The sequence below is a fragment of the Lynx canadensis genome, chromosome A1 (genome assembly GCF_007474595.2).
Source record: "Lynx canadensis isolate LIC74 chromosome A1, mLynCan4.pri.v2, whole genome shotgun sequence".
In the NCBI taxonomy this organism is placed as follows: domain Eukaryota; kingdom Metazoa; phylum Chordata; class Mammalia; order Carnivora; family Felidae; genus Lynx; species Lynx canadensis.
Genome location: NC_044303.2, coordinates 92,112,884 through 92,139,820, shown reverse-complemented (window position 1 = coordinate 92,139,820; position 26,937 = coordinate 92,112,884). Strand labels below are relative to the sequence as shown.

Sequence of the window (26,937 nt, the reverse complement as noted above, 5' to 3'; positions counted from 1 at the left end):
CTCAGGTCATGATCTTACTGATCATGTATCAGTATCAGCTCAGGCACAGGGCCTGACACCCAGCAGGGAGAGAGGGCCTCTTGTATTCATTCTGCATACTTTACAAGGCACTGTCTCTTGAGACAGCTTTTAGATTGATGCGAGTTTTTAAAAGGTGTGTGGGGCACCTGGGTGGCTCAGTTGGTTGAGCGTCAGACTTTGGCTCAGGTCATGATCTTACTGATCTTGGTTTGTGGGTTTGAGCCCCACAACGGGCTCTGCACTGACAGCATGGAGCCTGCTTGGGACTCTGTCTCCCTCTCTCTCTGCCCCTCCTCTGCTCAAGCTCTCTCTCTCAAAAATAAAGAAACATTAAAAAAAAAAAATTAAGGTTGTGTATATTTTTCCCTCTGACCTACAGTAACCCCCAAGGACAGCATCTTAGAAATCTGTGCACTGGGCACAGTGCTAGGCCTGTGGCCTTTGCTCTTTAAGGACCACCAGGGTGAGGCCCGCAGGACACACGATGCTCCCTTGCCCTGGAGCCTTCACTCACCGTGTTGAAGTATTCGACGCCGGTGGCTTCAAATGCCCTTGCCACAGCTTGGGTTGTGGCCACACAGGCTACGGGGTGGCCATTGCCGATGGACTTGCCCATGGTGACGATGTCAGGGACAAAGTCTTCTCCTTGCAGTTGGAAGGCCCAGAAGTGCTGGCCCACTCGGCCAAAGCCCACTTGAATCTCGTCTGCGACAAAGACCCCTCCGGCCCTGTGGATGTGCCTGTGGCAGAGGACAGATGGCTGACTGGGTCTGCGATAAGGAGGATCAGACCAGGAGCTCGGGGGTCTTGGACCCTGAACCCTGGCTCTGCCAGCACTAAGGTGGGGGCCTTAGGCAGGTGGCTGGCTTTCTCAGAGCCACCATTTCTTCTCAAAGTTCTGGCCAAGAGGCCAAGCTGAGGCTGGAATTTGGAACAAAGGTCGGGAAACCCCATTATTATAGCCCTGCCATCTCAGCTACTCACTCTGCCACTTCCTGGAAGAAGCCGGCAGGGGGGATGATCTGTCCTCCCACGCTGGGCAGAGACTCTGCAAAGAACGCTGCAATCTGTGGACGAGACAGGATGCTGGGGATACCACTGTGGAGGCACTGAGTGGCAGGCGGAGCATGTCCTGCCAATGCTGGCTCAGCGCTGGCTCCAAGCAGGACCAGTCACCAGCGTGGCTGTGTGGCCATTTCAGGCTCCAGGTCACATCTGGCCTGTGACCGGGTTTGCTCTGGGGCCGCAAACCAACTCTTACTGCATGGAGTTCTCCAGACCCTTTGTACGCAGCATGTCCCAGGTTTCTCCCCATCGGACTGTTCCTTCCCTGCTCCTCCCTGGTGACTCCCATCACCCCCACCGAGGGAAACTCAGCCGCCAGCCCTGATCCAGCCTCTTCCTTCATCCAGTCAGCACGGCCTCTGCCTCTCCAGCGTCTGTGCGCACGCTCAGCCCCTCCACCTGGACACACCTGCCTCCTGGCATATCTGTCACTTTCTGCCTTGGCCTCCTGCAGATGCCACCTGGTGGGATGCCTCTGGCAGTCCATCCTCCATCAGCCACCAGGGTGAGCCTCAGCTCAGTCGCCAAACTCATCACTGTCCTGTGCAAAGCACTTTCATGACCCCATTTCTTACAGCTGTGACCTCCAAGCTATGTTTAGTCCTAGAGCTGCTTCAGAGGCTACCGCCCAGATGAAGGAAGGACTGATGGAGTAGGAAACAGTCTCTTTTCTGCTTTTATGTAAGTGCAGGCAAAGCATCTGAAATGCACACGCCGAGCTCCCCTGATCTGGTCCTGCCAGGCTTTCTGGCTTCATAGCCTGCTGCTCTTTGCTGTGTGTCCTGTGTTCAGCTGTCACTGCTGCAGCAAGACTTTCCGGAGAGCCCTCCCACCAACAGCTAACTCCGTCCAGCGGTCCCCGTGGCCACTGCTCTCCCAGTGCACACCCATCTCTCCTGTCTCTGCCCCTGAACTCCACGGCCACTACAACACGGGGGCAGGGCCTCCTCACGGCCTCAGGCTGGCCCCATTCAAATGCACCCCTGGTCTTACCGCTCTCTGGCCTCCAGCCCTCTTGCACTGCCCTTGTAGGCCTACATTCTGCCTGCTTCTCTAAGCTCATTTCCTGCCAGCTCGGCTAGGCCCCACGGTGATGTCTGCCTGGGTTGCCCCATGCCCCGAGTGCTAACCCCTCTGCACGGAACCGTCCAGCCAGGGGCCTCTGGACTGCTGTAACAGCCAGCACGTACCTTTATCTAGACTGTCTGCTGAGCAGCTAACCCCCCCCCCCCAACTAGATTCCTAATGGGGGGGGCCCAGTTCCAGTTTCTCCCAGGGTCCCCGGTATCTAGTACTGGGTTGAAATGCCAGCCGCTGTTCGATTCACGGGACCTGTGCAGACACAGTTACCTTCCTGCCCTTTTCCTGTACGCTGTTCACCACGCGTTCCACCTCGCTGGCATAGGCCCCAGCCGGATTGGGGTGGTCCTCCCGGTAAAGACCCCGGTAGGTGTCTGGGAGAGGTGCCTGTGGGAGTGACAGCGCCGTGTCATCCAGGCTGGGGGGGGTGAGCACCGACCTGTTGCCCACTTGGGCAGTGCATACCACATGGACCCACTCCTTCTGGCCATCCAGGTCTCGGAACTTGTAGGGGCTGATGTCAATCAGGGAGCTCAGGTGACCGTGATAAGCACTGAGGAGAAGAACGGAGGGGGCTCAGGAACGAGTACTCCATGGCCCAGTCCCGACCAACGTCCATCCACCTCAGGAGACACAGGGAAGACCAACCTTTCCAACACAGCCCCCAACTCCTGGGGCTGGGAACCAGCACGGGCCTTGGAGCCAGTAAGACTTCCCATATGACCGCTTACTAGCTAGAATAGTGGCTAATCGGTTAACCTCTCTGGGTTCAGTTCTGTCTGAGAAGTGGGGGGCGGGGGGTTCTCCTTCAGAACTGTCATTAATGCTCTAGCCCTGGGCCTGGGCCTGGTGCACAGCAGATACTCAATACCATCAGGGCTGTTTTAATACCAAACTGTGGGACCCATTCTCACCACCTTACAAAGCATTTTCTGCTGCCAGAAGAGAGGCCCTGGGGGAAAGAGCCCCCTGGTGTATGTAGGGGTGTCTCTATGGCCGGGTCTTCATGTTTCCCTCCAGTAGCCCAGGCCCCTCCTCATCTTCCTGCCCAAGGCATTCAAAGCTGGAGCCTCAGTGATCCCCAGTAAGTGGTGGGCCCAGGCTTCTGGAAATGGCACTTACTGGTCTAAAACCACCACGTCCCAATGTCCCGTGTACTGGCGGGCCAGCCTCAGGGCCAGGTCATTGGCTTCTGACCTATGAAAGAAAAGGTGGGCCCCGCTCAGACTGCTGTCCAAGGGCTTTCCTCCTGGATACCTGCTTCCTACAGGGAAGTCCAGAGGGAAAGAAAAGCCCTGCCAGCAGCAAGAAGATTCTCAGGGCACCATTTGTGACTCATTTGAGTTCATTCACTCAATCAACATTTTATCAAATGTGCTAGGAGCTGGGGTGGGGGCTAGAAATAGTAAGGAAAATAGGTCCTGGCTCTTCTGGAGCTTTCTACATTCTAGTAGGTATCATGAAAGCAAAATAAACAAAGAATGATCATTTTCGTAAGTGCCCCAAGAGAACCACATAGGGCCTCAATTGTGTCCCCCCAAATTCTTATGATGCCAAGCTACTGAAGCCCTAACCCCTACCACCTAAGAATGTGACTATTTAACATAAATTTATATGAATTAACATTTATTTATTTTTGAAAGACAGAGACAGAGTGAAAGTAGGAGAGGGGCAGAAAGCGGGGGGGAGACATAGAATCTGAAGCAGGCTCCAGGCTCTGAGCTGTCAGCACAGAGCCTGATGTGGGGCTGGAACCCAGAAACACAAGAACATAACCTGAGCCAAAGTCAGACACTCAACTGACTGAGCCACCCAGGCGCCCCTAAATTTATATAAATTAAAATGAGGCTGTCAGGGTGGGCCCTAATCCAATCTGACTAGTGTCCTTATACGAAGAGGAAACATGGGCACACAGAGACACAAGAGGCGTGGACGCCAAGAAGAAAGACCAAGTGAGGACACAGCCAGAAGGTGGCCATTTACAAACCAAGGAGAGAGGCCTCAAAGAAGTCAAACCTGCTGACATTTTATTCTTGGATTCTGGCCTCCAGGAGTAGGAGAAATAAATTTGTTATTCAAGCCTCCCAGCCTGTGGCATTTTGTCATGGCAGCCCTGACTATCTAAAGGGGTCAGGGAAAACCTCTGTGAGGAGACACCACCAGAACTGAGTCCCCAGAGGGAAGTTTCTAGGCAGAGTGAGCAGCACATGCAAGGGACATGTGCAGGAAAAGTGCTCGGTGTGCTCAGGAAACCGAGACGCACAAGGGAGGCAAGGGGCAGCATGGGAGAGGAAGTGGGGAGACACGCAGGGGCCCCACACACAGGACCTTGGAAGGCGCCTAGATTTTCTTCTCAGTGCCATGCCAAGCTACTGAAGAGTTTTTTATTTTTATTTATAGTAAAACCTTGGATTGTGAGTAACTTGTTCTGTGAGTGTTCTGCAAGATGAGCAAACATTTCTAACAAATTTTAACTTGATAAATGAGCAATGTCTTATGAGTGGTATGAGACACTGAATGTCACATGATCACAACTGAGCCAACGGTTCTTGAAATTTGCTTTGACATGCAAGTGCTTTGGATTACAACCATGTTTCTGGAATGAATTATGCTTGCGAACCAAGGTTTTGCTGTATTTGCTTTTTTTTTTTTTAATTTTTTTTTCAGCGTTTATTTATTTTTGAGACAGAGAGAGACAGAGCATGAACGGGGGGAGGGGCAGAGAGAGAGGGAGACACAGAATCGGAAACAGGCTCCAGGCTCTGAGCCATCAGCCCAGAGCCTGACGCGGGGCTCGAACTCCCGGACCGCGAGATCGTGACCTGGCTGAAGTCGGACGCTCAACCGACTGCGCCACCCAGGCGCCCCAGTATTTGTTTTTTTTAAAGATTTATTTTATTTATTTATTAAAAAAAAATTTTAATGTTTATTTATTATTGAGAGACAGAGAGAGACAGAGCATGAGCATAGGAGGGGCAGAGAGAGGAGGAGACACAGAATCTGAAGCAGGCTCCAGGCTCTGAGCTGTTAGCACAAAGCCTGATGCAGGGCTCGAACTCACAAACTGTGAGACCATGACCTGAGCCGAAGTCAGACGCTTAACCGACTGAGCCACCCAGGCACCTCAAGATTTATTTTATTTTTAGAGAGAGAGAGAATGCAAGCAGGGGAGAGGAGCAGAGGGAGAGAGAAAGAATCTCAAGCAGGCTCCACACTCAGCACAGAGCCTGACATGAGGCTTGATCCCACAACCCTGAGGTCACGACCTGAACCGAAATCAAGAGGACACTTAATCGACAGAGCCACCCAGGTGCCCTGCTACTGAAGAGTTTTAATCTGAGAAGGGACGTGAATCAGCTCCCATCTGAGGAGGCAGCCTCCGGCTGTGTGGGCCTAATGGAGTAAAAGGGGAAGAGACAAGAGCTAAGGACACCCAGCTCAGAGCAGATGGTGGCCATGGAGAACAGAAAGAGGGACAGAGGCAGAAGACAACTTGGGGACAGATGAAGCAGGCTTGCTGTAGGATTGGGAGGAGGGTGTGTGGTTCCTGCCTGGAGGAGAGATGCAGATAGTGTTGCCATTTACGAGGTGAGACAGGGTCAGGGTGGCAGGGGGAGGGTGTCCTCCTGAGAATGCCAGTGACAGCCAGTGCCGTGGTCCCATACCAGGTGTTGGCAGAAGACAACCAACTTCTTTTGGACCCATCGAGTTGGAGATGTTCCAGAAGTGGGCATTTAGAACCTTGGGGCTGGAACACAATGGGAAGCATCCGGGCTTGAGACACAAATTTGGGAGTCATTAGCACGTGAACATGGAAAGACTTGGAAATGGATGAGATCACACAGGGAGAGGGCTCAGGACCAGCCCCAAAGAAGAGAGGAGAAGCGATTGGCAGAGGAGACCAAGGGGTGGCCAGAGGCTGGTGGAAACCGGGAGCGTGCAGCATCCTGGAAGCGAGACTAGAAAGCACTTCTGGAGAGTGGTGATGCTGTCAACATTGCCGAGAGATAGTGTAAGGGAAGAGCAGCAAAGAGACCACTGGATTTGGCAACGTGGAAGTTGCTGGAATCCAGAGTGCATGTGATGGAATAAACCAGCAAACGTCCCTGACCCCACTGCCCAGGAAGCTCTCACTCCTGGACCCAGCTCTCTGCTCTTCCCTAATAAGCTCTGGTTCTGGCTTTGCCCCAGAAAGGACCCCAAGCTGGGTCCTTTCTTTGAACTACTATTTCCTTATCTGCAAACTGAAGATGGGAGCTTCCGCATCCTAGAAATTACCAAGGTGTGGCGGCGGGGGTGGGGGGGGTACTGATGAATGAAAATGACAGTGGGGCATCTGAGTGGCTCAGTCGGTTAAGCATCCAACTTCGGCTCAGGTCATGATCTCACAGTTCATGAGTTCGAGCCCCACGTCAGGCTCTGGGCTGACAGCTCAGAGCCTGGATCCCCCTTCAGATTCTGTGTCTCCCTTTGTCTGCCCCTCTGCTGCTTGCACTCTGTCTCTCGCATGGTCTCAAAAATAAATAAACATTAAAAAAAAAAAAAAAAGAAAATGACAGTGATGATGGTAACACTCATTACTATAACCCAAATGCCATGACTCAGTTTGTTGGGAGTGTTCTCTCCCAGGCAAGGCTGGGCCAGACCTACGTACACATCATCATCTGCTGTTTCTGTCCCCGCTGCCACTCCTAGCGTTAGCTACCATCACCTGCTACCTGGCTGCTGAATTGGTGCCTAATGGGGTCCATTCTTGCTCTTCTCCAGCCCCGATGACATCACTTGCCTGATTAAAACCCTCAGATGGCTTCCCAGTGTTCTCAGGATAAAAACAAATTCCTCACTTGGAATGTGTCAGCTCATACCCTCTCCTCTCCCTTTGGGTCCTCAAGTGTGCCAGATGCCATGCCCTGACTGCTGCAGGGCCTTTGCACAGGCTGAGCAACCCTGACGTGAATACTTCTGGTGAAGTGGGCAGCTTCCTTCCTGCTCATCAGCTCTTTGCCTGATAGAGAAGTCTTCCCTGACCCTCTGCTGGCAGGCTTGGGCCCCTCACCGCTTCTCTGCCTCATCAGGTCCCTTCCTTCTCCTGAGACAATGACCTCTGCATTTCTGTGAAGGACCAGTTGATGTTTCTGTTCCTTACTGAGCGAGCTGAGGGCAGGGATTTTGGCTATACCCCCCAGCTGGGCCTGTGTATTCATAAGGCAGAAGTAAAGGAACATATTACCTAGGTAAGCCCCCAAGACAATCGTGGAGACAATCATGCAACAGAGGTACTGGCATGCCTTACTAAGAGACCAGAAAACTGGGATCTGACAGAGTGAGCACCAGGGTCTACAGAGGGGAGTGTGGGCTCCCGACTCAGCAAGGGCAAGGCTGCCTTGCTCCCAGTGCTTGCTGGGTCAGCCACACTAGGTTTCAATAGGTGAGCAATTCTGTCTACACCACCGGCCGAAGTCCACTTACCCAGAATTCAGGAAATAAAACACAGAGAGCTTCTCTGGCAGGGTCTCTGATAGCCTCTGTGCATAATCCACGATGTTGTCGTGCAGGTACCGGCTGTTGGTGTTCAGCACCTGGTTTTGTTCGTGCGCTGCTTGGACCACGAGAGGGTGGCAGTGCCCAACTGGAAGAGGGCCACCAATGTCACATAGTGGCTCTGCTCAGCCAGCCCCACCGGGCCTCCCCCAGCTGTAGTCCATAAATCCAGCCAGAGGAGAGCAGTTGTGAGGGAGAGGCAGAGAGGAAAGAGGCGAGTCTGAAGACAGGGTGTGTGGTGTGTATGTATGTATGTGCCAGAGAGGCCAGTTCTAGAAAGGAGTCCCAGAGATTCGGACAAAAGAAAAAGTTTGTTGGCAGAAACCCTATCTAGAAAATCCGTGTCTGTAAGGAAGCTTCTTGAGGCCTGTTGGACAAAGACAGGATGTGGGGAGGAGTGCCTGTCGGCAGGCTTGACTTCACTAATCAATGGAGGCGGGAGGTAATGTTGATTGCCAACAGCCTGGGATTATAACAGCTCAACCTGTGTTGAGCCAGGCACACTCCAAGCAAATTATCTAAATTAATTCACTTATTCCTCTAAAACACCTTGAGATGAGTCCCTAGTATTATTGTGTCTATTTTGCAGATGAGCAAACTGAGGCACAGAGAATTAAACAACTTGCCCAAGATCATAATGTAAGTGGAGGGCAGGGATATGATGAACCCAAGCGGTTTGGGACTAGAGCCCTTGTTTTTACTATTTCATTAACCTCTAGTTTGCTTTTTGGGTCACAGACTCCTTTTCATCCCATCAGCTCTGGTGGCCCCACCTGGATAACTAAATTCCTACTTCAGTTTCCTTGCCTAGCACCTGAGAAGGTCCCTGGGGCTGAAGCCCTGCCATGATTCCCAATACTTGGCCAGAGGCCTGCTGTGTTGCTGGTCATGGTCAGGCTGACTGCTGTTCTCTGAGCTTGCCATCAGTCCCAAGTGGAACTGGACTTCCGACTGCTGTGCTGACTGATTTAGCACAGCTACTGCTTGAAGCCTCTCCATGAGGCACACCAGAAAGACTGGGCTCCTCTGCTCAGCTCAACCCAAGTTCTCCGCACCTCTCTGCAATCTCAGGATCACCCTGGGACCAGGTTCACAGCCTCAGCCTGCTCCCCTGTCCTGCCAGCCTGAGGTAGGATACTAACCATGAGCCACATTGTTGACACAATCCAGGTATTCTGCACCCTGTTCATCGTACAAGTACTGTCCTTGGCCCCGGACAATCTTAATAGGATCCTCAGGATAAAAGAGTCTGCAAGAATCGCTGTGGGGACAGTAAGAAGTGGACAGCCATGTCTGAAGACCTGAAGGGACAAGTCCACCCACCATAGCACCTGCCCCCCACAACCCCCCAGTTTCTGGGAGGGACAAAACTTTAAGGGCACAGTGGTGCTTTCCTGCTTCCAGTCCCTCACCCATAGGTGGCTGGAAAGGAGGAAGTGATAGGGTGAGAAGCTGCTAAAACTGAAATTATTTAAGTCATGTGAAGGCTAGGCGGCCTTGCTCATTTCTGCACGTGCCCACATTAATCCCTTGGATCCCAAGGAACGGCGGCAGCTCCAGACCCACGGGGGCTCCTTAGAGCAGGGTTTCCTTGCTGGGATGCGTGTGAGGGAGGGCACCCTCGCAGGTGGCTGGAGCTCAGCTCTGAAAGGTCCTTGCCAGCCCAGTGCCTCTGCTACCCTGCTGGGTGTCAGCCCCATGTGCCACCAAGAGTCCCTCTCACAGGTTACAGGTAGGCTTTCTCTAAGGCTTCCTGGGAGACGACCCCCCATGCCCACCCTCCGTCTGAACTTTCAGTCCCTTCCTGGATCACTCTCAGGCCAGGTCCAGCTGGCGGGCCAACCCTGGGGGAGGTCCTCCCAGGTGCCAGGGCAGAGGCCTTCTCCAGGGGGCCAAGGCCGGTCAGCGGCGGCCGGTGGGGTCGGCCCGGCGCCGCAGGGCAGCCCGATGAGGACGCAGGCGGGGAGGCGGCCGCGGGGACCCCGCGGACCCGCAGCTGGCGGCTGGGTCTGTGGGGCCGGGGAGCCGGGGCCCGCGCGAGGCCCGGAGCTGAGGTCCCTGGGCTCCGCGGGCTCCGCGCCGGACGTGCGTGCGTCGTGCGTGCGCGCACCGCCCCGCGCCGCCGTCTCAGTACCTTAGCAGCCGCCGCCTCAGGGCCAGAGTCTCGGCCTTCCCGCGCCGATCGGCGGCCATGGCACCGGGCGGGCAGTTGCGCGGAGACGCAGCGCAGAGAAGCCTCTTGCACGCTCGGCCGCCAACCCCGCCCCCCGTCGCGGGCCCCGCCCCCCCGTCGCGGGCCCCGCCCCCGTCGCGGGCCCCGGGGACGCAGCGCCCGCCTCCTGCCCCTGGCACCTAGCAGTTTCCGTCTCTGGGAAGGGTTCTTGGGTGATCCCGCCGCTTTTTTCTGTCCCAGCAGGGCTCTGAGCTCAGGGCTCAGTTTCCCGCGTCTCCTTACTGGTGCATAAAATGGGTTGCCCTGTGAGTTAACTGGGAATGTGTGACTGACACCTAGCCCAGGGCCTGGTTCACAGCAGGGGCCTCAGGGCTGGAGAGGAGATTGTCAATGCTGGGGCAAGACCTAGGACTTCCCAATTTCAGGAGGGAACAGGGTCACTGCTGGGACTGACCAAGAGGGTCCTGGGCATGAGCATGACTTTCAGGGCGGCATGACTCCTGCTAGAATCCAGGGAGGGTAACAGAGTTCTGTAAACACAGAGAATCGTGCAGTGTGTAGGCAGGAAGAGCGTTGGGAGGCCTGCTCAGCCTTATAGTCCGCCGCCAGGAAACTCAGGCCCAGGAAGGAAAGGGGCTTTGCTCCCAGGCACCCAGCAAGTGTGTTGCAGAGGCTGGACTCCAGCTCAGGTCTGTCTGACTCTGACGTTCAGTGCAGTGAATGAGAAGAAATGACCCCCAACGGGCTGGGAAGCTGCCCTACCAGAGGCATAGCCCCAACCGGGGTGGGGCCCTGGGACTTTCTGCCTTGACAAACCCAGAACAAGGGACTTAGGTCGAGGCCTGAGCAAGCTGAGGAAGGGGAGGTTCCTGCTGTCCCTCCTGTCACCGGTCACGATTCTCAGCTCTCTGCTCTGCTCCCTTTGTTGCTGATTTCTTCATCCCTTCCCCCATGCTGGAAAATGCTTAAGGTATTTATTAAAGAGTGTTTGGGGTTTCACTTTTTTAAAATTGTGGTATCATATACATAATGTTACCATTGCAACCATTTTTAAGTGTATAGTTCAATGGCATTAAGTACATTCACATGCAACCATCACCACCAACCATCTCCAGAACCTTTCTGTCTTCCCAGGCTGAGTTAGAAGGCAGGCTGGTGGGGGCGGGGGGGGGTGCGAGTCTGAGCGTCCTGTTTAGGCCCCATCTTTGGCCCTGTTTCTAGCCCCAAAACACAAGCCTCTAATGGCCCAGGGCAGCTCAGAGAAGTCAGGTCGGCTCTGGGACTGTTCCTGTCTTGGGGTAAGAGTGAGAAGGTTGCACTCAGGTCCAGCTCACATCTCATCTACTCCCGGGGTGTCCAGGGTCAGGGGGGCAGTACAGCCGCAGGCCAGGCTGGCCCAATTCCTGGGCCAAGAGTGTCTCCAGTAGGGTTGGGGCAACACTAGGAAGCTTCCCCTTCTTCCTGCTCAGAGAAGCCCACTCCTTCTTTCCTCTGGCCCCAGGCTCAGCACTCCTCTGTTATCTCAAGTGTGGGCCTCGGGGTACCAGGGCAGGGATGGGAAGAAGTGGCTGAATTGGGATTTGAGTCCCAGGAGTGTTCCCCAATCATTGTGACAATCTCAAGCACCCTGTGTGTTTCTAGCAGTATCTTGGGGATCAGGAAGAACGAGGCCTGGGTGAGCCTGCTCCTCTTGAGCCTCAGCTCATCTGGAAAAGGTGACAGTAATCCTTGTGATTAGCTTAGCTGCCATGGCACGCAGCGGGGCTCAGTAAATGTGTTTCCCTCGCTTTGGAAGGGGGTAGTGTGAGGCCAAACTGACTTTCTCAGCAGAGGGCCATGAAGCTCTCAGTCCTTGAGGCTCAGCTGTGAGGCAGGCCCCCCCCCCCACGCTGAGTCTCAGCTGGGACCTCAAGCACATCATTCATTCTTCTGTAGTGTTTTGCCCCTGCCCAAGTTCTTGGAAGACTCTGTGGGCTCTGTGTTTTGAAGCTTGTTGAAATTTGCAGACCTGACGATACATGGTATGAGGCCACAAGGGGGCAACAGTGGGCCATGGATGGCCTTGTCTTGCCAAAGGGGTGGTTTCTTCCTCCCTTGAGGATCTGCCTGCCAATCACCCAGCATCATGACACTGCCTAGCAGACTCCATGCCCGGCCAAACAATTTGGACAAACTGGAGGATATCCAAGGACCTGGGTCCAGTCTGCCTGCCACCCACAACTGTCTTGGCTGTGCATCCCTGGGCAGGTGTCCCCCTGCTCAAGTGCTTCAGTTTCCCCATATGTGAAGTGGAAACAGTGACACCAATCATGGAGGCCTGTCCTTCCTTCAAAGGGCTGGTTATGGGATCCAGTGAATCACCCAGGTAGAGGGAGAAGCGGATTAACCGTAGCGTCCAGCCGAATTGTAAAGTTTTGCTGGGGCTCCCAAGGATGCCTGGACACCCAGTGATCTCCATCAGCCCTCAGAGCCCCACTTTGTTTCTGTCCCCTTCCACACTACCAGCTTCCCCAGTGAGCCACACGATTGGCCAGCCAGCAGCACGGCCCGCCACTTACTGCCAACAACTTAGGGAGACAGAGCTGGGGAGTTGATACTTTCCTCCTCCCTAGCAGTGTGTGGCTGGGCCTCTTCTGCATAGTGAGGAAGCCACGTAGAGTGACCTGGGCAGACTCCCCATACTGGGGTTTCCTTAGTGTTACCCCTCGGAAACAGAAGACCTGAGATACCATCACTGTAGGCCTGTTCTTGTCTGTACTACCCTGGATGTGCTTGGTTTTGTCATCTGTGAAATGGGCATCCTCACTGGGTTCCTCCCCCAGGGTTGTTAGGAGGACCAGCTGCAATGAGGGAAATACAAACATCCTGCAAGACTGTGGCCCTGGCTTGGTCTTAGAGTGGAGAAAAGAGAAGGGATTCTGAACCAAAAACGCTTCCTGGTGCCTGACCTGTCCTAGGGGTAAGCATTGCTGTCCCATTTTCCAGAGGAGGTGGCGGATTTGAATTTTCTAAGATGGCTGCCATGAGATCTACTATCCCACGTTTTCTCCTTAAAGATGATGTTGGCACTTTCCCCTTGAATGAGGGTGAGCCTCTGATTCTGGCAGGAAGTGACACCATCTGATTTCTGAGGCCTGGCTGTAAACGGTGACACAGCTTGCTGCCTGGTCCACCTGGCTCATGCACCGTGGGGATCCAGCAGCTGTGCTGGGAGGAAGCCCAGACCACACAGAGAGGTGTCCTGGCTCTCTGAGGTCCCAGGTAACGGCCAGCATGGGCCACCATGCATAGGAGAGCTTGAGTGACAACTACACAGCTGAGCCTATCACCCCTAGAACTGTAAGAAAGAAACATTGCTGTTTTAAGGTAAGCTTTAGGGTGATCTGTCATGTAACAGTCATTGGCCGTTGGATCGGAGGAGAGTATAGGGAGTCCGTGACATGATGACTGGATGGAGGGCTCAGCCGGTACGTAGCCGGCCAGGCCTTGAGTCTGTCTTTCTAACACCAAACCCTATCTTTGCCCTGACCCTGAACAGCTTCCTCTGGTTTCTGGGGGGGAAGGGGGGGCTCTGACCCAGGAATTGTCCCTTGTACCTGCCCAGCCAGCAAAGGCCAGGCTGAAACCTTGCCAAGAGGTGCTCAGGGGCAGTCTGCAAGGACAGGCACACCCAGACACACACTGTGGTTTATTACACGCAGCGATAACCGTCTATACAGAGAAAGGAGGCAAGCATCTGGGCTGGGGATGACAGCTGGGAGCCCCTGTCAGAGGTGGGGGAGCCTCTCCTCAGAGCACGGTGGCTGGGGTTGCAGACCCCCTGCTCGGGCTGGCCGGGAATCCACCCACGCCTTCTTCGTCTGCACAGCTCATCCGAAGGACCATTTCTGGCAGGCTGACTGGAGCTCTCCTGGGTGGGAGAGTTGGGGCAAGAGGAGACCCCAACTCTGAGCTGCGGGCCAGTCTCCTTGGGCTGGAAAAGTCCCATCATGACCCTCTTCTGGGTGCAGCAGCCACTCCAGTCTGGGACCTGCCGTCCTCCACACTCGGGGATCAAGAGGCTCCTTGCAGCTGGGTCCACGGGTGGTGGTCTCCTCCGGGCCAGAGGGCACGTGTTCTCATGGCAGGCTAGCTTCCTGAGGCCCACTGAGCTTGGTGGGAGTGGGGGTGCAGCGTGCTCCCCAAAGCTTGCAGCATCCACCTGCAAGTGCTGGGCAGAAATCTTGTCCTGTCCCGGTGAAGCCAAGGCCCAGAGGGGCCCCAAGGGGTGGGCAGCTGGCTGTGGCCAAGTCCAGAGGCCAGAGAAGCTGGGGCAGCTGCGTTTGTCATCCAAGCCCCGGACCTTTCTGGATGGGGTGGGCCCCAGGGCTCCAGAACCTCAGGGGACAGTCTCTCTGCTAATCAGGTGGCTGAGGGCCCAACCCAGCATCTCTGCAGCCCCTCCTGAGCCAGGCACTTTCACCTTCGTCTCCTTCCCGGGAGAGCCGAGTCCCACGGCTGCCCCTTGGGTACACAATTACCCTGGACCGGCCCGTCCCCTTTCCTGCCAGCTCCACGTGCTGATTGTTCCAGGGCTGGGCCAGGCCATGCTCTTAAATGCGACAAGGCCGCAGGTGGTGCATCCCGTGAAAAAAAGATCAATATATTACTGTTCTGTTTTTACAAAAATTAAAAACGTCCACACGCATCTGTACAGGTTGTGAGCTGGGTGCGGGGGTCACTGGAAGAGGAGGGAGAGACTGAAGGTGAGGAGGGAGGCCCTGCCCTGATCTGAGCACCCTGTCCTGCCCATTTCTTCTAGAACGGGCACGCCCCCAATCCTCTCATGCCCGGCTCTTGGCTTTCACCCCCTCTCAGTGGGGCAGTTTGGGCAAAGTCCCAGGGGGGTGCAGATGGCTTTGCGCCGGCTGGGCCAGGTGCTGGGCGAGCCCCGACTGACCGACAGGGTGGACTAGTCACCCGGGACCACAGCCCCAAGCCTGGGGCCACACGACGGGAGAGTCAGAGCTGGGGTCGTGTCATCCCAGGGAAACCTGGCTATTTAGTCACTGTGTGGGGAACCGCGGACACCCAGCCCCTGGGGTCTCCCCCACCCCCACCGCCGCCCTCCTCACAGCCTGTCCTAGAGACTCCTCCCTGCAAGGTACCTTATGCCAGCAGCCAGGCACGGGCAGCCCATCAGGGCCCTGGAAAAGAAAAACGTTTCAGTGGGGATGGGGGTAGGGGACTTGATCAGCTCCCTACACTCTGTACACCCTTGCCCCGTGTGTAGGGAGGCAGAGCTGAGGGAGCTGCCACACGAGGCCACTGGACCCCACTGAGGCAGGGCCCGAACGCCTGTCCACCTGGGTAGTCGGGTCACAAGACATGAGGGCCTCTCACTGGGCTTGTCCCGAGTGCGCCGCCATGGGGCTTGGTTTGTTGGGACACTAGAGCAGGGACAGAACCAGGGCACTGTGGAGTATCAGGTACTGTGCTGGAATCTGCCGGCCAGGAGATACCGAGGGGCTTCATGGCTTCCTGCCCGCAGCCATGATGGTGGCTCTGGCCCCTTACACTGGGGGGGCCTGAGAGCTCTCAGGAGTTTCTCCAAGAGTGTTTTGAAGGGCAGTCCAGGAAGCGGGATCCCCCTCTGGCCTGTCCTGGTCCTTGTGTCTGGATCTGGGTGGCAGGGCAGAATGAGGCTGTCAGGGTAGAAACCGGGGTGGGGAATGGGGGTTGTCTGGGGGTGCCAGCATGCCAATGCCAGCCCAGCACTCAGACACAAGGTGGGGTGGGGAAGGTTTCTAGGGCGGCCTGGAGGGTAAGGGAGCTGGGGAGGGACCCATCAGGCAGCCTAGAGTCCTTGGGGAACCCCGGGGGGAAAATTCTTCATTCCAGAGGCACACACGGGAACACATTCCATGGAGCTGCCAGACATCTACCAGGGTCACGGGCTGGGGCCCACAGGGAAGTGGGGGGGAGGGGCAGGGAGGAAAGGAAGGCAGGAGAGAGGAGGGGGGTAGAACAGTGGGCACAGGTGCCCGGAATGCACAGCACAGCACACAGCAGGCCAGACCGCATACCACAGGGCAGGGCCCGCTGCCCCTCGCCAGGCCCCTGGAGCCCGGTGCCCCTCGCTGGCCTCCACATTTAAGGTTCTCCTGTTTCAAAGACAAAGGCTGAATGACCCGGAGGGAAGTCTTGGCCCTGGGCCTGGAGTTGCAAGGCTGGGCCACCGCGTCTCTCCTCTGTCCCTGCACTTTTTGAATACGGTCACCACCCTCCTATTTCTCTCAGTGACTCCCCAAGACCACCTAGTGGCCCTAGAGGCAGGGCCTAGTACCCCCACTGCTTGGATGAGGAGACTGAGGAACCAGAGGGCTGGTGTGACTCACGGGCAGTCAGAGGGCTGGGCATCTGGGGTCCCTCACCCTGATCCCCCTTTGAAAGGCAGCCAGGACCCCTCATGGCCGGGTGGCCAGGTATGAACATCTGCTCAGTCTTAGTGTGGAAGGTCCCTGTTTTCCCTTTCCTGTCTTTTGTGAGCTCCATGGAAGAGTGTCACGTGTGGACCCTCCCAGCCTTCCGGGGAGGGGAGTGAACTGTGGTAATTTCTGGCCTGCAGTCCAGTGGGCCTCAGGGGCTGACGTGAGAGAGAAGGAAAGGAGGAAGGTGTGGGGAGCAGGGAGGGACTTTGGGGCATGCAGAGGGGGTGCAGGGGCTGCATGGGGCCACCCATACCAGCAAGGGACACCCACCCAGAGAGGTGAGGGTGTCCTAATCCTCTGTAGCACCAAGGAAGCTGAAAAGAGATGGGCAGTGACCCTGGCAAACACTGAGGGGGTGGGTCCCCCTGAGGCACGCTCAGGGTGGGGAGTCAGGACCAGAATGAGAGAGGTGCCTCCATGATGGCAGTGACAGCTGTGGTGGTCTCTGGGGCTTGTGAGTGAGCTCTGAGGACAGGGAAGACGTTGGCCTGACCCTGGCCTGAGGCGGCAAAGACCTGGGTTGGGGCTCCCGTTCTGCCCTGACACATACCACGGGACACGGCTGGTCCAGGCCTGGCGGTCCCGGCTCACCCTTCTGGCCCTTCACACCTTTCCGGCCCGGGACTCCTCGCTCCCCCTGCACAAGGAAGGAGATGGGTGTGGCCAAGGCTGCCAGGTTCAGGACCCTCCTCCCCTCTCAGAGGGATGGGCCTCCAGCTGGCAGCCACCCCTGCCCTGCTGCGCCCCCATCCCAGCCTCCACCGACCCCCACCTTCTCTCCACGTTCGCTCCGGTCACCTTTCTCTCCTCGGGGTCCAGGGAAACCCTGGAAAAAGGAATAAAATGAGGTTTGAGGTTTGGTCCTGTATCTGTTCATCTCTGTGCCTCCATCACTGCCCCTTCCCCATGCAAATCTGTGGTACCCGCTGGCCCCACTCAACTCCTCGGTGACACGTATGTTCGGCACGAGGCTGATTTCAAGAAAAGCATACATTCAGGACGCTAGCACTGCTTCCTCCAAAAGAGAACACTGGCGGTGTCTCTGGACAGAAGCCCTCAGGCAGGGGGCTTTCTCTCGCACGTCACTGTCACATGCTGCTGGCACTGGCCCTAGCTTGGCTAGGGACAGAGACCCAGGAAACTTGTGGAAGTTTATGTCACTATCTTTGGTGGACTCAGAAATGGTGACCTTTGTTGAGCCTTTGGCTTAATCTCTTACCCACCTCTACCCACCCATTCATCCATCTGTCCATCCACCCATGCAACCAACATTTTTTTAAAACTTTTTAAAAGTTTTTATTTATTTTGAGAAAGAGCACGGGCAGGGAAGGGGCAGAGAAAGAGGGAGAGAGAGAATCCCAAGCAGGCTCCACACCGTCAGTGTGGAGCCCGATGTGGGGCTCGAACTCACGAACCGTGAGATTATGACCTGAGCCGAAACCAAGAGTCAGACGCTTAACCAACTGAGCCACCCATGTGCCCCTGCAATCGACATTTCTTTTTTTTTTTTTTTTTTTATTTTTATTTTTATTTTTTTTAAAAATTTTTTTTTTCAACGTTTATTTATTTTTGGGACAGAGAGAGACAGAGCATGAATGGGGGAGGGGCAGAGAGAGAGGGAGACACAGAATCGGAAACAGGCTCCAGGCTCTGAGCCATCAGCCCAGAGCCCGACGCGGGGCTCGAACTCACGGACCGCGAGATCGTGACCTGGTTGAAGTCGGACGCTTAACCGACTGCGCCACCCAGGCGCCCCACAATCGACATTTCTAAGCATCCACTAGGAACTGGGCTGTGGGCTGGATACTGAGGACAGAGAAACAGATTTGATGTGTTCCCCCCCCCCCCTTTATTTTCTGTGTCTTATGTTTTGACATCTTAAAAATTTTGCTGGCTAGGAAGAGGCTGCCCCTCCCTCATGTTGAGTTTTGGAAACAGCAAAGGGCTGGCGTGAGGGCACACCTTTTATATGTAAACCGAAAATCCCGAAATCACTCCCTTTATCTGCCTCTCACACAGCAAGCTGAAATCATCCCAAGGCCCAAAATCATCCCAAGGGCAGGTAGCAGGAAACTAGGGACCACCCCTACAGCCCGGAGCCTGCCCAGATTATTCATACTAACTAATCCTCAAGTGTCTCTCCTGCTCTGTCTTGCCTGTCCCAAGGAAGCCCCAGTAAAAGCTCTGGCTTAAGCTGCCCCCCACTCCCTTCTACCTCTGGATCAAACCCGGTGCTTCCCCATGTGGCCCTGCCTAGTGAGTGAGCCCTTCCCTTGGGAAACATAAGTAACATATTTTTCTTCCAATGGCATTGGCCAAACTGTGTCCTCAGTCACCTCCACAAATTAAAACAGTTACAAATGCAGTTACAAATGTGACACTTCCCTCACGGTCTAACATGGCAGGCAAGAGGATATAGAAGATGATGGTCTATGCTCAGTGACACAGGATGAACCAGATGCCATGAGGTCCGAGGGAGAGGGGCTGTTCTATCCAGGTGTGAGGTCAGGGAAGGCTTCTGAGCACACTCCCCATGTCTGGTGGGCCTGATGGAGTGGGCGCAGGGCCAGAGGCTTGCCAGGTAGAGCCGGTGGGCTCTGAGCTCAGCTCCAGGCCTCCCAGAAGGCAGCCATGGCCACACCGCTGGTGGCCCGGTCTCTTTAGCTCCACTACCTCCCTGACAGAGCCTGAACTGGATTCAGCATTGGTGTCTTCTCTGGACCCTTTTCGTGGATGGAGCATCATCTTCCCAATCAGAAATTCTGTGTCTATACTTGCTCTCCCAGGTGACATTCTCTCCTTAAAGCCTAGGGTGGACACCAGAGTCCGTGCAGCCCTACATCTGGTCACCATTGCCCTTGCAAGAGCCACCTGATTTTCCTGGGAGCCACCCTCCCTTCTTATAACCCACTGACTCCACTTCCAGCTCCAGGAGGGAGGATGTGACCAGGGCTGGCCAATCAGGGCGCTGCATTTCTCACGGCAAGTCATGTTTCAGCATTGACCCAACTGGGGCCAGAGAGAGGTGATGAGACTTTTCTAAAAGAATACAGAGTGAGGCAAATGGTCTTTCTCCAGGGTTTGGGGCTATTGCCTCTACCTCATTACCACATGTAACTTGAAATGACACCCCAACAAAGAAAGCACAGATGGGAGGAGAGGTGGGTTGTGTGGTTCCACGCACTGTCCCTCTGGATTTTTTTAAATTTTAGAGAGTGTGCACAAGTGGGGGCGAGGGGCAGAGGGAGAAAGAGAGACACAGAGAATTCCAAGCAGGCTCCATGCTCAGTGTGGAGCCCCAGGTGGGGCTTGATCCCACGACCCTGGGATCATGACCTGAGCCGAGATCAAGAGTCAGACACACAACTGACTGAGCCACGCAGGCACCCTTGGATTTTTCAGTTAGTAAGCAGTTTAAGCCAGTTAAATATTTTTTAATGTTTATTTTTGAGAGACAGAATGTAAGCAGGGGAGGGGCAGAAAGAGAGAGGGAGACACAGAAGCTGAAGCAGGCTCTAGGCTCAGAGCTGTCAGCACAGAGCCCGACATGGGGCTCGAACTCACGGACCGCGAGATCATGACCTGAGCTGAAGTCGGACACTTAACTGAGCCACCCAGGCACCCCAGTGTAAGCCAGTTTAAACTGTTCTCTGTTGTTGGCCACTCAAAGATCCAATCAACCTCGAGCTAATACTTCCTCTCCTCTTCTTCCCTCAGTAATGTCTAGCTGAAGCTTCAGCATCTCTCACTAGGATATTGCAACAGTGCAATTTTTAAATGACACAGAATGACACAGGATGACACAGAATCCAAAGCAGGCTCCAGGCTGTCAGCACAGAGCCTGATGCAGGACTTGAACCCACAAACTGCAAGATCATGACCTGAGCTGAAGTCGAAAGCTCAACGGACTGAGCCACTCAGGCGCCCCAATGCATCATCCTTCTATCCATTTATCCATCACCCACCTATCTATCATCCATATATCCAACATCCATCCACCTATCACCCATCCATCTGTCCATCTGTCCATCCACTATCATCCATATATCCATCATCGATCCATCGGTCCATCCACCCATCATCCACCCATCAAGTACCTACTCTGGGCTATGAACTAGACTTGGCATTGAGGACACAGGGGGAACTTGGAGTTTCAACCCTGGAGGAGTTTCAACCCTGGAGTTTAAACCTTGGAGTCACATCCAAGTCGCAGATCAGGTGACTGTATGGCCAGCACGGGGTCAGAAGCTACACACAAGAAGAGCCTGATTACAGGGAATGATGAGATACTTACATCCAGGCCCGGCTCCCCGGGTCTTCCCTGAGGAGAGACAAAGAAAGATGTGAGGGGGCTGGGGAGGGGGTGCCGGGAGCACTAATGGCTGGGATGTGCAGACTTGTGAATTGTCCTCAAGCCCGATTTCTGGCCCCGGGACAGTGTGGTGTCAGGGGTTGAGCCACCAAGGCCGAGCGACACAACAAACATGTGGCCATACTTGGGGGGCGTTAAAGGAGGGTGGTTACCTTCTCTCCTTTGGTTCCTGGCAGTCCAATAAGGCCCGGCGGGCCAGCTGGCCCCTGGGTGGAAAAGGAATGGGTCAAGAAGCATGACAGTTATAGGAATTAGCAGCCTGGAAGGATGGACAAGGCTCATGACACTCACAGGCAGGCCGCTGGGGCCTCTCTCCCCTGACACGCCCTTCTCTCCCTTTGCTCCGTCCAAGCCCTGCAAGCCAAGAGGAGACAGCAGTCAGTGGGGAGGGGTCAGACAGACAGCAGGACAGGAAAGCTTGGGGCCTCAGTGACAGGCAGGGATGCAGGGCAGAGGGACAGACTCTAGGCTCTCAGGGACTTGACCCTAGCTTCCTTCCAGTGCACATAATCGGAATGAACTATGAGTGTGTGCACTTTACCCTTCCCCACCCATGGGTGCCTCGGTAATCATGGGAGATGGTTGCGGTCACATCCATTTCACAGATGAGAAAATAGAGGCAAGAGAGGGGCAGGGACGGGCCCAGCCACACAGCCAAGAAGCAGCAGAGCTGAGGACCAGTTGGGTTTCTGAGCCCCAGCCTTGGACCTCATCCCTAACAGAAGCTGCCTCTTCTAAACACGATCTGGGGAGGCCCTTGGGACAAAACAGAACCAGAAGCAGCCCATCTGGTTGGCCACATGCTTGGCCCCACTCAGCTGGTGGGAATCATGACCAAGTCCCACCGGCTGGGAGAATGGAGAGGTAGTCTCTCCCCCAGGGCGCATGAGAGAGAAGCCAGGCATGGCAAACAGGGAGGCCAGCTGGCCTCCTCCAGGCAGGGCACGTGGGCAGGCCACATTCACGGTTTTAATTTAAGAGCAGAGGACACGACATTATGTAATACACACGACGCCCAAGACTTCATGTCCAGGCTGGGGGCAGTTAAGACGGATGTGTGCATGAGGCAGCAGACTAGTGCTTGGGCAGGGGGACAGAGCCCCAGTGGGGGGCAGGGGACGCTGGCTCCAAGGACATCAGGGAGGTTGTACTCCAGGGGATTCTGAACATTCAGGCCCTGGGATAATGCGGAGCTGGTCTGGAGCCCAGTGTGGGGCCCTCACTGCCCATTAGCAAGGCTTTCTGGAACTGTCCAGGCTGTGGGTCTGAAGTGAGTAGGGGGGTTTCCACCCATGCCCCACAACTCACCTTGGGACCCTGGATTCCCTGAAGGCCCTGGAGGAGGAGAGAGCAAATCAGAAATGCCATCGGGCTGGGTCCAGTGCTCGGAGCCAGGTTCCTCTTACAGTGGGTCGCAAAGGCTCATGGGCCACTCACTGGTCTCCATGGCCCTGACCTCTGTGGCCTCCCAAGCCCAGACCCAGGCTCTGCCATATTGCTTGATGTGGCCCCTTCCCCACCGAGAAATCCCGTCATCCCCTGGGCCACAGCTCTAGGCCTGGGCTCACCACCCTCTGCATGTCCCAGCTACTTTAAGCCAAATGCTCTTACCATGGGGCCTGGGGGACCAGGGGGGCCTGGGGGCCCTGGCTCCACTATGATCTGAGCCTAGGAAGCAGTCAGAGGTGGATTAGTCACCACCACCCCTCCCCCCGTCATATGTCACCCACCCATACTTGAACATATTGGATGAGCACTCCTGGGGGTGCTGGGCCCTGAGCCACTGGGCCGAGTCTCCTTCCTGCCCCCAGAAGGGCACACTGCCTAGTGGGGAGCCAAGGGGCTGGCCTTTGGGTTCTCAGAGGGGCCTCAGTTGGAGGACACAGCCGAGGCTCCCCCTCCCCCTCCCTTGCTGCCCTTTGGTTGGCTCAGGCCAGGTGGCCTTTCTGTCCCAAGGTTTGGGGCCGCAGCCGGTCTAAGCTAGGACCCTGGTCCTCAACAGCCCCCTTACCAGGCTCTCCCGTAGGTTGTCAGATGCCGACTCTCCCTTCTCCCCCTTGGGGCCGTCGGCGCCCTGCAGGACAGGATGGCCTTCAGCCCTTTCCGTCCATCATCAAAATCCCCACCATGGTGGTCAGCACTTCCCCTGCCTTCCCCATGAGGCCTCCAGCCTCAGCAGTGAGTTGGCCTTTGTAGCTTGAAGTATTTTCCCTGAATCAGTGACACGCTCCGGGTGCCCAGCACAGGGGGTTTGGGGAGAGCACACTGATAGTGGTATAAATTGTGGGCTCTGGAAGCAAAGACCCGGGTTCAAACCTGGTACCACCTCTCTAGCTGAGGGAGCCTCATGGATGGACACCAGACGTGAAGAGGTGGCATCTGGGGGCTGCTTGAACCCCAAACTCTTCCGGTCCAGCCACTATGACGGTGATAGATAGTGGGCATTTATCACCCGCCAGCCACCCTTCTCAGGCCTGTCGTGCATGCCCTCACAAGTGGAGATTATCACCCCCATTTTGGAGGTGAGGAAATGGAGGCCCAGGGGGCTTAGGATGCTCGTGCAGGGTTCCAGAGTCAGCAGGAGACAGAGCTGGATGCGAACTTGAGCGGTCAGCGTGTGTGACCTAACCACCCGCCAGCTGGGCTCCACCTTTGCGGAGGCCTCGGGAAGCAGGTGGTAAGTCATTATATGGAGGAGGAGATGGGGCTCAGAGGGTCTGAGCAGCATGGGCTGTCAGAGCTTCCTTTCAAAGGCTCGGTGACCCTGGGCTGGGGGTGGTGGTGGTGGTGCTGGCAGGGCCCCAGCTGCCCCCCTCCCGCCCCTGTAGCTGCTGTGGTGGGCATGCATTTGCCTTAGAGCCCCACGTGGGGAAACAGGGGGGACCCAGCCACACCTACCGGGAGGCCCGACAGGCCCATCTCGCCCGCCTCCCCTTTGGGTCCGGCCGGCCCCACCTCTCCTGGGTCGCCTTTAGCTCCTTTGGGACCCTGTGAGCCACAAGAACAAGGGGTTGGTGAGGCTAGCAGGCTCCCTTCCCCACCCCAGCGGGTTCCCAGAGCTTAGTCCTGGCCAGGCCAGACCCCCACTTCTTTATCCTGGGCCCCTGGTCCAGGTAAGTGCAATGAGGAGCCCGAATGAAGACGGGGTGCAGGGTGGGCCAGTGCGTGGAGAGGTGGGGTTCGGGGGACTGCGCAGCCCCTGAGGGGGCACTTATGGGGCTTGGGGTCAACCCTGTGCTCACATCTCAGAAGCTGGTGGTGGGAGCCCCCAAACCCCCCGTACAACCCATCATCCACTCAGTGCCCCTTCTGGCCACTCATTCCCTCTCTCAACCAATCACATAGGGACCCAGCACTAAAGACACTCCCGGCGACGCCCCTGGCACTGTGGTGTGTCAGTAGGATCACACGCAGATATACACTTACAGGGACACTAAGAGTACTGATAGCAACGGTAACGACATTAGCTACCACTCAAAGACTCTGCTACGTTGTGCCAGGCACCCACCCCATTCTGTTTTCCACACACAGAATTAGTTACCTCTCACAGCTGTTACCACCCTCACCTCCAGGCGAGGAACCGAACCGAGGCTGCTGGAAAATGAGCAGCTTGCCTGAGGCCTCAGGGCAGACTCAGGACATGCACACAGGCAGCACACTCTGTAACGTGGCCCCTCTCTAGCTCTGCACACACACACACACACACACACGCACACACACACACATGCACACATGCATTGATGCACACATGGATGCACACACACATAACATGCACGAACACAGGCACACATGAAGCCCAACACTAGGCACCAGCATTGCCAACCAAATAAAAAGGCCCAGAGACCTTCTCTCCATCGATTCCCGGGGCACCAGGCAGTCCCAGCTCGCCCTAGGAGGGAATAGAAAGCAAGGGGGGTTACAGCGTCCTGTGGTCCTGGAGAGGGACTTATGGCTGGGCTGCCCCCCCGCCCCCCACCGCCGGTTCAGCACAGCGTCCCTGGGTCGGGTCCCTGGAGTTAGTCAGGTCCAGGATGGTGGCCACTGGGTGCCTGGCCGCGTGCCAGGCGTTGCCCCCCTGCTCTTCTTGTTTCCTCAGCTCCAATGAGCAGATGCAGCCCAGGGCTATAATCTATAGTCTGGGAGGTTACAGGTTTGGAAACTGAGGGTCAGAGGATTAAATGACTCATTCCAGGCCACATAGCCCAGGCTGGGACCAGATCTTGCCTGATTTCCAAGTCTTAGGCTCTTTCTCCTGCGCTGACTAAGCAGGGTGTAAATGATGTGTACAGGCTATGTAATCTATGGGATTTGGGGATGTCTCCAGGGTTTACATGTGTGAATGAGGCTTCCCGGGGAGGAGCTAGGGCTGGGAGGAAGGCGGCCAGCTAGGTTAGGAAGGAGCAGGGCCGCTTTCTCTGAGCCCCTAGAAGCCAGGCTGGGATGCCAGGAGAGAAGCAGAGTGAGCATGGCAGAGAGGAGAGGGGAGGCGGGTGCTGGAGATAAGGGGCTCGGGGTGAGGCCACACAACTGCCCGTGAACTGACCTTGGCTCCGGGGATCCCTGGTGGCCCTGGGGGCCCCTGTGGCCCGGGAGGACCCTGTATGTGAAAGTCAAGCCGGTCAATGTTCAGGCAAAGTGTCCCCCTTGTTGCTAGCTCACCCCTTCCACCCTGGGGATCGGGGCTGTGTCCGGCTGGCCTGTAGGAGGGTCAAGGACCCTCACAGCCTGCTTCCCACCCTGTCAGGTCAGGCCCTTTTGTCTTGCGAGGGGGCAGGGCGCTGGCACAGGCACTGGGTGAGATACCACAGTGTCTACTGTCACAGAGGGTCCAGAATCCCTCTGCCTTCAGAGCTAGTATCCCCCAAAGACAGATTTCTTCACAACACTCCCCTGCTCAAGATCCTGCAAGAGCTCCCTGTTGCCCCTTGAAGCAAGCATAAATCCCCCGCTGGCATTCAAGGCTGGCCAAAAACTGTATCCCTCACAGTGGTCCAGCACTGCCCTCTCTGCCCCTCCCATGAGTCCTGGGCCTCACGGGTAGGGGATGGTGTCTCTAGGTGTGACCCTGCTCCCCAGCCCCCGCTCCCACCCAGGCTTCCCACAGGCTGCCTGCCCACCATGGCTCATCTGTCACCTTCCAGAGGCACCCTGCCCAGCCCCTCACCCCAGCAACCTGTCCCCTTCTTGCTGGCACCTTTGTTGAGACATCTCTGGTCTTCCTATCCTCCTCCATTCCACCCACCCAGGCCCAGAGCCCACCCCTACCCCACTGTGGCCTCCCTGCCTCCAGCTGCCCCCCCTCCACACTTTGATTCACCTTCCACACAATTCCCCGGCTAGCCTGCTCACAATATGTATTTTTTAAAGTTTTTTTTTTTTTAGTGTTTATTTATTTTTGACAGAGAGCACAAATGGGGGAGGAGCCCAAAGAAAGAGGGACACAAAGGATCAGAAGCAGGTTCTGTGCCAACAGCAGCGAGCCCGACATGGGGCTTGAACCCACGAACTGTGAGATCAGACCAGAGCCGAAGTTGGATGCTCAACCAACGGAGCCACCCAGGCGCCCCCTGCCCCCATAATATGTATTTTTAATATTACGTCTCTGCTCAAGAACCAACTGTGGCAGCCTATGCCCATCAGCTGGAGGCATCATTCCAGCCTGGCATCCAAAATCTACTTCCTGCCTCCCTATACTCAGGTTGCTTCTCCAAGTGGGGCTGGGGCACACCATGCCCATGCGTGCCCTTGGGCTGCAACACACCATGCAGGCCTGGGGCCGGCCACTTGAACTTCAGCTTGAACTTCCCTGAGGCCCGTGGGAGATAACTGGAATGGGGCTCAGGTAGGGTCAGGTGCCGAGGCCCTGTGTGGTCTCTGATGACTGTCCCTCCCCTCCCCCTCCCTAGCTTCCCTCCCTGGGAGCCGTGAGCAGCTAGCACCCAACCTCTCTCTCCACTGGTGATGGGCCCCCAGTTGGTCTGGCCCCAGACAGGGCTCAGAGGCCCCAGGCATCTCCCGAAGCTCCTTGAAGCAGGCTGTGCCATTGTCAACCTCTACCGACAGCTCTTAGAAGACCTAGCCCTCTGGCCTGGGTTCCCTGGGAAGCCTGCTGAGACTGGACATCAGGAAATGATCTCCTTCCTGCCCCTGAGTGGGGAGCTTCCCTTTTTTGCTTTGGACACTGGGGAGCTGGGGGCCACATAATCCATGTTCCC

The 26,937-nt window shown here is 55.9% G+C and overlaps 2 protein-coding genes across 7 annotated transcripts in view; both read right to left on the bottom strand.

The window, feature by feature from the left end:
• The window catches only part of PHYKPL (5-phosphohydroxy-L-lysine phospho-lyase), a 38,990-nt gene extending 29,027 nt beyond the window's left edge, over nucleotides 1-9,963 (bottom strand). For 2 of the 6 annotated variants that reach the window (XM_030316470.1, XM_030316452.1), the window contains exons 1-7: nucleotides 9,842-9,949; nucleotides 8,850-8,968; nucleotides 7,636-7,795; nucleotides 3,289-3,363; nucleotides 2,437-2,719; nucleotides 1,006-1,088; nucleotides 536-761 (exon numbers count right to left, since the gene is read on the bottom strand). In XM_030316470.1, the coding sequence (XP_030172330.1) occupies nucleotides 536-761; nucleotides 1,006-1,088; nucleotides 2,437-2,719; nucleotides 3,289-3,363; nucleotides 7,636-7,795; nucleotides 8,850-8,968; nucleotides 9,842-9,900 (1,005 nt within the window). In that variant the 5' untranslated portion in view covers nucleotides 9,901-9,949. Of the gene's footprint in view, nucleotides 1-535; nucleotides 762-1,005; nucleotides 1,089-2,436; nucleotides 2,720-3,288; nucleotides 3,364-7,635; nucleotides 7,796-8,849; nucleotides 9,560-9,841 lie in introns of those variants that run through there. The other 4 variants (XM_030316478.1, XM_030316472.1, XM_030316487.2 and 1 more) reach the window with 3 other exon arrangements.
• Nucleotides 9,964-13,551: 3,588 nt separating this feature from the next.
• Nucleotides 13,552-26,937, bottom strand: part of COL23A1 (collagen type XXIII alpha 1 chain) — a 351,726-nt gene continuing 338,340 nt past the window's right edge. Inside the window, 13 exon segments of the mRNA XM_030316438.1 lie at nucleotides 13,552-14,600; nucleotides 15,028-15,066; nucleotides 16,901-16,987; nucleotides 17,123-17,176; nucleotides 20,645-20,671; nucleotides 20,875-20,928; nucleotides 21,014-21,076; nucleotides 22,031-22,057; nucleotides 22,334-22,390; nucleotides 22,734-22,796; nucleotides 23,621-23,710; nucleotides 24,567-24,611; nucleotides 25,266-25,319. Of these exon segments, the coding sequence (XP_030172298.1) occupies nucleotides 14,598-14,600; nucleotides 15,028-15,066; nucleotides 16,901-16,987; nucleotides 17,123-17,176; nucleotides 20,645-20,671; nucleotides 20,875-20,928; nucleotides 21,014-21,076; nucleotides 22,031-22,057; nucleotides 22,334-22,390; nucleotides 22,734-22,796; nucleotides 23,621-23,710; nucleotides 24,567-24,611; nucleotides 25,266-25,319 (663 nt within the window). The 3' untranslated portion in view covers nucleotides 13,552-14,597.